This window comes from Sycon ciliatum, chromosome 9 (assembly GCF_964019385.1).
Source record: "Sycon ciliatum chromosome 9, ocSycCili1.1, whole genome shotgun sequence".
NCBI classification, from domain to species: domain Eukaryota; kingdom Metazoa; phylum Porifera; class Calcarea; order Leucosolenida; family Sycettidae; genus Sycon; species Sycon ciliatum.
In genome coordinates, this window is record NC_088651.1 from 3,912,288 (window position 1) to 3,922,930 (window position 10,643).

Genomic DNA, 10,643 nt, shown 5'->3' on the forward strand with positions numbered 1-10,643 from the left:
TGATGGTCGGGCTGGCAGTCGGTCACGTACCATTCGTAGGGCTGCTTCCAAATAAACCGTGAACAGTACCGGTGACAAACCATCGCCCTGGGGGACCCCCCGAGCTGTCTCAAAAGATGCGGACTGTGCTTCGTTCACGCGAACTGTCAGCGCCGTGCCAGATAGCAGGTACCTAACCAGTCGTAAACCGTCCGCGTCTCCAATTTCCTCTTGCTCCATGACATCAAGCAGCTTTGTGCGGTTTATTGTGTCAAAAGCCTTGCTCAGGTCCAGCCCTAGTACGTAGATAGTAGTGTTGAAGCGTTCAACAATTGATGCCAGGATCCGTTTGCAAAACACAATGTCTGCAATTGATCTGTTTTGACGGAACCCGGCTTGCGATGGAGATATATATCGCTCTACGTCAGCTCTGATCCGGCTAAGTGTGATGAGGGACAAGATTTTTCTGGCAGTAGTCAGCAATGTTATCGGACGCAAATTGTTCATGGGGCCTTTCGGTTTACCTGGCTTATGCAGAGCGATTAGTACACCATCTCCAAGGGACGCTTGGCTGTGCTGAGTGAATACATCGTTGAAAATGCTGCTTAGGCATTCTGCAAGTGCAGGGCCTCCGTATTTGACCAGCTCGGCCGGTATGTCATCAGGCCCGCAGGAGCGTTGGTTCTTTAGACGACTCATTGCGCTCGCTACCTCTGCTGTGGAAATCGGTTTATCGAGGGGTTTCGTGTTAGCATCATGAATTCCTGAATAGTTATGTTTCCACAGGTATGTTGTTTACATTCATATACTGTTACAAGATAACATCTTCACGGAATATGTCATGGATGCAGTTAATGGGACTTCGGTCTTTGACCACTTTGTGGTGGGTCAGCTCTACTCACCTCCCAAAGTTTAGGCACTGCATCTGCGCCTTGATCCTAGAGGGTGGTGGCGTTCCTACGGATGCGGAAAACTCGGCTTGCCGCCGACTCTCACACGAACCGTGATTTTTTATTATATTAATATTGATCAATGAGTTATGTCCTGGTACACAATACAACCATCCAGCTGCCACAGGTGCAGCGGCTCCGACAGGTGTGAGTAAAATTTGAGTTTTCGAAGCATTATAGGGGCGGCTTTATTGGTTTTGTGTCTGGACTATGCAGTATTCCGGGTCGCGTAAGGCGATGGGGAGGGCTGCTTTTGTATGTGATAAGCTGTATGTGAAGAAAATTATAATAAAGGAGACTGAGAAAAAGAAACTTGAAAGAAAAAAAGATAGAAACACTGTGAACAGGAAATCCACAATCCACAATCCCGCAAATCCACAATTATTATCCATCAGCACTCGGCCAAAGCCCGGAGATAGACACCCACCGGGCTAGCATCCAGCAGCCAAAGGTGGGGGCATGCGTATTAAATATGATGGTAGTTGACCAACAGAGAGCAGCACACAACACTTCCTATCGGTCATAGTAAACTCGAGAGGGTTTAGAGGAAAATGGGACCGAAAGAACTCCACCACCCACCCAAGAGCAGTACAAATCAAGTACCTTACGCAAGATGGCTGCCGAGCCAAGGAGAGCATTCTCTTGCAGTTCATACACAGAGCAGTAGCTTGTGATATCGATGGTATCGAAGTAGCCTGGCAACTGTTGCCAAGGTATCCTGGCAATTGTTTTGAAACAGTCCACAAATTCCCAACTACCACAGGAACAATCTGAGTCTCAACTTGCCATATCCGATGGATTTCGCGAGCAGGAAGTTGATATTTGGCACGTTTCTCAACTTCCTTTTCAGCAACACGTTGGATCAACAGGCGAAGCACTGTCAATGATCACGGCCTGCTTAGGAGGTACATCAACCAGAAAAATATCAGGCCGTCGGTGCTGAACGAAGCGATCGCACCGGATGGTGAAATCCCACAGAATACTGATCTTGAGGTCCTGAGGAGAGATGTTGGCGTATGAAGTATCTCTAGCTTCAGGCACGTTATCCTCGGGTGCAGGATGCTCTTGCATTGGTCTTGGTATGCTCAAGAACTGGATCACAGTGGTGCTTGTAGTATCATTCCCGAATGGATGACCATCCCTAAACGGACAATCATTCCCAAACGGATACAAGTAAAATTATAGGATAAAATGGATAGGTGGAGAAAACACTGGGCCTAGAGATCTCTCGGGATGGAGAAAATCCTAGCATTAGCCATGAAAGTATACTTTTGATAGGTTCCACAACTGAGCAGCAGCAAATACTGGCTTTTGAGATCCCAAAGTACTGCGGATGTTTGGAAGGGGCAGGTTGCAGTCATCCTTACCTTTGGTGGCACGGGGCAGCGGACTGTATTCCAGGCGTGATTAGAGCAGCAAACTGACATTGCCATGAGGAATGCGGTGCATGAGAACACGGAAAATGCAAACAGCCCGCACGACAGGCGGACAGAGGCGGAGTTGGTCATACAGCTGCATAGTGCGGGGACGTGAGGGCAGAGTTGTGATATCGCGGATGTAGTGCTTATCCAGTCTGATGAAACAGCTTATCTCGTCTGATGAGGATTTGGTTTAGACTTGATGATAGGCTGGTGAAGTAAGCATACGAGGGCGTAGATCAGGTAGGATAAGAGCTGTGTAGTAAAGGAGGGACTGCGCACGGGTGGTGTATGCTCTGATATGGACTCGGAGTTTTTAGGACACCTTCTTTACTAAAGGGGCTGCTTTAACTGCCCAGCTCAATTCCAAGGCATATGGCTGTGCTGGTTTGAGCCAGAGAAGTGTTACGACATGTAACTGCCAGCTCCAGTCTGTTGCGCCTTCGAACGGAGATGGCCAGAACCTGGGTTTTCTGCGCGTTGAGGATTAACCCCTTGTGTTCTAGACATTTTGCCCCTCCGGACACTGCGATTGAGAGGACACGGTTGATGGTAGCTACATCATAACTGCTGGTAAAGATCATGGTATCGTCAGCAAACATTAAAACCAGCGCTGGTGACGCGTGTTTATCAGCTGAAGCCGGATATTCCGCTTTTCACTCACAAAACAACTGTTCAGTACATGGGGTAGTGGTCTACCAGAATAATCACACGAAGCCTTTGAAGAGTATTGTTGCGGTACAGGTAAGTGTCGACTCGACATGTCCGAGCTGCAACTTCAATTACCACGAGAAACAACAAAGACCACGATGGCAGGTTCACAGGAGTTGCGCAGAACAAGAGCAAACGCATGAAAATATTTTGTGAGTGAAAAATACGTTTTTTGCGCCCTTTCACTACGCTCAGCCGTGAAAAAACAAAACTTTACTTCAACCATAGTGGCCAGGTATCAATTTTTCTTTCGACGGTCTTGTTCATGTCTCCAGGGTAGCGCTGTCCACTTCCATCACATTTGTGTGTACCTGATCTCTTAGATCCTGAGGGGTTTGTTTTGGTACTGGCTGGCAGCATCTGGGCTTGGATAATAGCATTGCGGACTGATATTGCTTCCGTGTGTGTGAGTTTGACAGCCGATCTACTTCAATTTTTCATGCCTGCTCGCTGTTTCTTATGGTGCTCTATCGGGCCCCACAAACCATGCAACCGAGTAAGCCTCATTCGTGCCAAAAGGTATCGGTGATCAGAGTTCGCCGGGTTCCAGCCTAAGATCTGGCATCTCTGAAGAGCTGTTGCTAGCGCGTGGAACACAAGATAAAGTCTATTAATTTATCTTGACTATAGGGGCTCCGCCGCTGGAATTATTTTTTCTCTATCTTCTCCATGTGGTGCAGTGCCGTGCTGGGTGCTGGAACGCTGTGCTGAAGGCGAATAGGGAAGCTGTGTCACAATAGTCGGCAAGGACCTTGGAAGAGGAATTCTGTGGTCCTCTTCCATATCGCCAAATGCATTAATGGAGTGATTGGTTTTGTGTTCCGAGCTTGGGATTGAAGTCAGTAGTCCTCACGTAGTATCACAGACACATTATATCGTATTCTCTCTCCCCCCCCCCTCTGTTTACTCGCAGTTATTAGTATGTTAATCTCTTACTATTTGCTTCCACAGCCTTTACTATGTTCTTCCATATCCACTTCTAGGCTAAGCCTTCGCCATCATTTTACTGGGTCGTCATCCCGTTTGAACATGCGAAGTAAAATGAAAACCAACCAATCGACCAAAGGTAGTAAGTACGAGGAAGATAGGTGATTTTTTTCTCTAGCATTTGCAGCGTTGAGTGAGGAGTAGACGTCGTCCAGGCAGTCTTGCTCCTGCACAAATCTAGTCGATATCGGCGCGTATACGCTGACGCCAACTTGACGAGCGACAATAGTATAGTTTTTGACAGTCCAATTTGCAGAACGGAAACGCTATCTGACTCGCCCCATAGTCGATACCCTCTATCGAGGAGCGAATGGTGTATGCTAAGCCGTTTCTTCAATGTTGGCAAGAAAAAAAGAAAAGAAAGTCGGGGAGAGGAACACTATTGTATAGTCGATGTGAACTCCATCGCAGCCATCTTGAATTTTCGTTTCCTGCAAAGAACAATTTTGAATTTATTAGCCCCGCAGGTCCTCGTCCAGAAACTGCTTTTTCGTGTTGGACGATAGACCACTAACATTGAACGAACGTGCAACTGCACATTGCTCCCTACAGCTCCCGAATGCCCTCTGTGCAGACTTTTTTTGCGTTGTGTTTCTTCCTTTTATTCTTTCCTTTTTCCTCCTTTTGGTGGTCTCATTCTCGCAGACCCAGTGCCTGCAAGCTGCTCGGCTGGGCGGCAGCTCCGATTTACCTTGTCCGTCTACCCCTCCCCTTGCAAGCAACGTAGCTGCTGAACCATTGGCACAGCTTCCTAAACTAATCTGGTACTGACTCACTCACCCTCCCTCACTCACTACCCCCCCCCCCCCCAAAACTAAATCTCTCTGCCTTTTTCTCCGTGTCATTCTCTCTCCACCATGCTCTAGCTTTCAGGCTCTCACTCTTTCACACACAGTTGTTCTTCTCTCCCTCTCCCCCATGGTGCATGATATGCGCGTTCATTTCGAGACCACAGGTCAGGGGAGGGCACTTCACCTCATGGGCACAGCTTTATAGCGCCTATTTGTGTTTCTTCTTGTTCTTGTTATTGTCGTCGTCGTCGTCGTCGTTGTTGTTGTTGTTGTTCCTTTCCATTCAATAAATGCAGGCAAGTGCACTTTCTTAAAAAAAAACGAAAAAAACACTAAAAACAGACTGTACTGGCTGGCGCAATTGAGACATATCAGTCGGAGGACTCCAGATGAGTCAGGCGGCTGTCAGTTCCTCATTTTACCCAGCGACTACACTAATAATATCATCAAAACATGAAAACAACCTACAAGTAGAATCCCTAAGAAAGTGGTTAACATCACGCAACTACAACATAAAGTAAAATCCACATCCCAAATTACAGATTCTCGATATTCTAAAGTCAGTTTCCCTTTCCCACCAGGTACATGTTCAAAGCGGTACATGTTCAAAGCGGTAAGGCAGATTTGAAGCGTGGCAATTTTATGTGTGATTGGTGTACACCACCACCGGCAATAGGGGGTAAATGCATGCATTAATATAAACTGCTTAGGAGTGCAATTTCAAATTAGGACTTCACGGAGAATTTCAGATTTAGGAAACTAGAGGCCACATGCCACGTACTGCTCTTTTCTCTCCGAAACTCAACACTTGCAAGCCAGATATGAAAGAAAGAAAAAAATCATAAATGCTTAGGAGTGCGATGTAGGTAAAGTTTAGTTTTTAGAACACATCGGGTCAGTTGTCTTGGCATGCAGGAACCGCACAAAAACATTGGAATATGTAGCATGTGGTTGGCTCGTGCAACGTTCTGTGAGTATTTGGCATATCAGGTACCCATTAGGCTCGTATTGCCAGCTACACATGTACATATACAATGAAAACTATGTATATGTACTATGCAGACGTGCAAACGGATGCAAAAGGTCCGCTAGTGACCGTGTAGGCTTTTTTAGGTGTAACATCATCCTTTCTTCCGTGAAATATTCAACACGTCACAAAGCGGTCAAGATGGCTTGCAGCAGTGTCCCCGTTCAGGAATTGCCAGAAAGTTTGTTCGGCCAGGAGGTTTATTACCACGAGACGGGCCTCCTCAACGACTCCATCACCATTGAAGGTCATGTTCTGGGTGATGGGACCTTCTCAGAGGTCCGAACAACGTACCTGCCTGGGGCAGATGGCGTAAGTTGAGGATCTATAGCATGTGCTTAACGTGAACACACTTGTTTCTCTCCTATTTATGGGAGCATCCCTATTTGCACAATGCGAGAGGATTTGGGCTGGTCTAGCACAGTGTACAATCTATGTATCAGACTATTACACAATATGAAACCTCAGAGTTCGTTTAGTATTCGTAGAGCATAAGACCTCGGTTTCGATTGATTATCGGGCACAGCGTTTAGTGTAGAATATACATTTTCCTATCATTACATATACGTATCTTCACCGATCGTTACATTTACCTATTATAATTCTTGCTAAAATAAGGCGAGTTGTGCCGTCATTGCTAAACACACAAGGTCAAGAAAAGTCTGAACGTTTTCTCGTGATTTTTTACCATAAACCATGATGGGTCTGTTTGGGATGCGTTTTTCCAGGTTGTCGCTAAGATGATTAAGAAGCGGGATGGAATTCTCCGCATGGTCAGGGCTGAGGCCGAAGTCTGTCTGCAACTCCGGCACCCGAACATCGCGGCGTGTTTCGGAGCTGCGCACACTAGCATGTATGCTTTTTTGTTTTTCGAGCACATCAAGGGCCGTCCTCTAGCTCAATGGACGCACGAGTTCAAGGCCCATTACAGGCGTAGTCCCGGCGAAGAGGATATCCGTCCGTTCTATTGGCAGGTTCTGCACGCCCTGCACTACCTTCAGACGGCATATCTGGTTCATACGTAAGTACCTATAAAAATGCTAAAAAGCCCGACTCATGGTGTTGGCAGTCATCTTTTTGTTCAGGTTCTTCCCGTTTGCGTCCTTCCCTCCAACCAGTGAACATCCTGCAGTAGGGTACGAAAAAGAATTTTCAAAATTCAATATTATCTCTTTTGGGGGAGAGTTGGTATTAGATGCTTCCTTTAGAAAATATGTGTACGTAGAGAAAGCCTAGTTACTTCTACTTGTGGACCACAGAAATCAAAAATTATATTGTTTTGTTGAGCGGAGAGTAGGATGCCCGTGCAAAAGGCGCCTGCAACATCATAATTATGTGTAGCGGTAAACGTTTAAGGGTAACCCAGTAACGAAGTTGTCTGCTAACAACTATCTGCGCAAACTCTTCGCAATGGATTTTCTAAGCCTTTTCCAGGCGACTCTGCCATGGTTGCTATGCATTCGTTTGTACATGGATTGATCTATGCGTAAGTAATAAACATACATCCTATCTCTATATATTTCATAGCGATCTGCATAATGGGAACGTGATGATCACGCACGACAACGACAAGGCTATCCTCATAGATTTTGGCTGGGTGCAGACCTTCCGAAACGGAAAGCCAGCCATGAACCGGGCAGATAGCTACGCGTACCCGCCGGAGATGGTCGACCAGCAGCTTGGTATCGACCACAAATGCGACATATTTTTCTGGTAAGTAACGAAGTGTGGAAAATTAATTCTGCTACAATTTCTTCTATATTATTTGTCTGGCCAAATGCTTGGGCTACAGGTATCATGCATGTGGGAATATCGGCGGTCCACGCAAGGCCTGTTTCACTCTGCTAGTAGTCGTTGTGAAATGTTGTGCTGATGCCATGAACAACCCATTTCAAGGTAAACGTCAAGCAGGGCCCAGACAAGCAAGCTCTAGTCATTTCATTGCGATCTCAAAGTCAATCTCCATGGAACTGTATGCTATTGTCGTGTGACTGTTTACTCTCTCACAGTGCCAGCATGTTCTACGAAGTTCTATTCGACGAAGGTCCGTTTGGCGTAGTTGAAGGCGTAGCCATACCAGACCAACTCAAGATCGTTCGGGCTGGTATGTGCGTGAAGCCGTGCACAGCGTCGTCAGAGCCGCTCCAAGATCTGCTGCATCGCTGCCTCGCGTACGATGCAAACGACAGACCATGCGCCGCGGAGGCTCTGCTTTTCCAGTGGTTCGCTGGCTCAAATTTCACCAGGCCAGAGCTGAGGCGGTACACGCAATACATACCGCCACGTGATCCTTCGCAGCTGGATCGCACCATTGTTGAGAAGATCCGTAGGGCGTGGGGAGCAAAACCAGATCAAGTAGTCCAAAGTATACTATTGTAAGTAAATGGAATCAAAAAGATTATCTAGTAACATAGCTTGAAAAGGCATGCAGGCTATCAACGATCTGAAGACTTATGCCAAATATCGTTGGATTATGTAGGTGAAATACGAACTCGTGAACACGTTTTGACTGAGATTTGAAATTTTCATTAGTTTTACAGAATGTTATCCGATACCTACATCTACATATAATCGCAAACCTCACCCAGGGCGATAATTATGATAATTATTAAAGTGTGGAGGCAATTCTAGGCCCAATGATATGAAATGTGTAACGTTAAGCTGACGCGTTTTGTGCTGAATGTTTTTATTTGCACAGCGAAAAGAACGGAGCAATGGCTATCGCATACCAGGCCGGGCTGTTCTCGGCTGGACACTTCTTCGCACCGGAGGCAACACCGACGAAGTAGATTATATTCAGCATCAAATCCATACTGATTTACTAATAAACAATAAACAAAAAGCCAATTTGCTGTACTTTCCAGTGCAGCGCAAGTACAGCGCAACCCAGCGCAAGGTTCAATGATCGCGAAAAAGAGATTTTATTATACTAGGATATAGCACGGCTGGAATATGAACACAAGTCGTCACCTCTTGGAATCCGAGATGCCCTCAGTTCCACACGGGGACCAATGAGCCACAAAGTAAAAAGAGAAAAAAGCGACTCCAAATTTCAAGGCGGTATCAAGATGATCGGGCTACGGATGGCCATCAGGCGGGCGGGTTTTAACATAAGGTGGAGCCAGGCGAGAAACTGACACCAACGGCGCAAAGAATTGGATTTAGGTGCGAAGATGATACGTTTGTTCCTAAGGAGCTAATTGTCATCAGAAAAGCGTAAAACGGGTATTAATTTTTAGAAGTTCAATCGGGGGCCTTTAATATTGTTTTAAAAAGCTGTTACCCAATCCAAACACACCACAAACACAGGCGATTCATATAGCATGAACACAAAGCTAGATTCACGCCATTTTGAGGACAAGTGTTCGAAGCACCGTACCAAGATAGCTTGTTTTCATGACGACGCATCTACGCGCGATCCCAACTCTCTCATTTTATAACGCCGGGAAATCTGCAGCTTCTCTTATTGGTAGAGATTGAGATGCTTCGAGATGTTTGTGCGTGGTTTGAATGTTTCCACAGCAAACCATTCAATGCTGTTGGCTTATCTTCATTCTTCAGCCTCCACAATTGTTTTGATGAATGAGCCACTTGAAGACTATTCCCTCTTCCAGCAGTTTCCAAGGATACTCGTACCGCGCTTATGCCATACTACCACCACCTTGACGTGTGCAATTGCTGTGTCTGATTATTCTAAGTAATCTGCGAGGAGATAATAACTCTCAGCTTTAGTCTAACAGTGGAATTGTACGCCATTATGTCTACCTGCATTATGATTGCGGCTTTTGACACTCCGTACGTCAATTATCTGTACAATACAATCTGTACAATCTGTACAATAATAATAATAATAATACTTGTAATAATAATCAGTTTCCTCTGAGACAAAAATGCGATAATACTCATAAAAGGACACACTTCAGGCTCATTACAAACATCTTGAAAGTTTTTGTCTTCACAAGTATACTTTCAAGCCTTCTCATCAGGTGAAATACAGGCAAGGGAAAAGGAACAGGAACAGTGGATTAAATACAGTAAGAAGGTGGTAAAACAGCGCAAAAAGAAAGAAAGAAAGAAAGAAGATAGCTAAAGTAAACAGCGAAAATTGCAATAATGACACAAAGGTGCAAATGCGAGAAAACTCAATAAGCGCGACATGTAGTGCGACAACAAGAGACAACCACTGGACATACATGTAACTAACGAGGTTTTGACGACCTACCTAACAGCCTAAGTGTGAATTTGATTTGTTTCTGCTTGCAAAGGTTGGGTTTCCTTGTGTGGATGTATACAGCTTCCAAAACATTCAGCAATCTAGCACTGCGTACACGTGACACAATCGAAAAACAATCATCCGAATACACAGCACGACAATCAGGATGCTCAAACAAATGACTAGCAATGGACGACTCATACTTATCAGAACTAACATCAGAACAATCAGCATGTGCGGTGGACACATCCGATTTCACATGGCTAGTCGAGTGGACCCTAGCTGTTGCCTCTGTCTGTGCTTTAGTCGCTGCCATCGCCGCCGTTGCCGATCTTGTTATTCTTCTGGTTGATGCGGTTCCTGTCACTGCTCTGTATATTCGTAAACTAGATCCAGAACTATGTGTACAGAAGGAGAATGTGTTATCGTTGCAGTTGTTTGGTGTCACACCTCGTGAAAGTGTGACAAGTGTTCCCTGATGTGTTCAACGTGTTTGTCTACAACTTGCAGCTGTTTGTTTTTGAGTTTTTAACACTTTAATCATTTTAACACCTATGTTGAAGTGTT

At 45.5% G+C, this 10,643-nt stretch overlaps 1 protein-coding gene across 1 annotated transcript; it reads left to right on the forward strand.

Annotated features, from left to right (window-relative positions):
- The first annotated feature begins 5,920 nt into the window (after positions 1 to 5,920).
- LOC135824893 (uncharacterized) lies at positions 5,921 to 8,665 on the forward strand. Its single transcript, XM_065337638.1, has 5 exons — positions 5,921 to 6,175; positions 6,592 to 6,884; positions 7,391 to 7,576; positions 7,873 to 8,238; positions 8,562 to 8,665. The coding sequence occupies exons 1-5, from the start codon at positions 6,005 to 6,007 to the stop codon at positions 8,650 to 8,652; spliced, it is 1,107 nt and encodes a 368-aa protein (XP_065193710.1). The 5' UTR covers positions 5,921 to 6,004; the 3' UTR covers positions 8,653 to 8,665.
- The last annotated feature ends 1,978 nt before the right edge of the window (positions 8,666 to 10,643 follow it).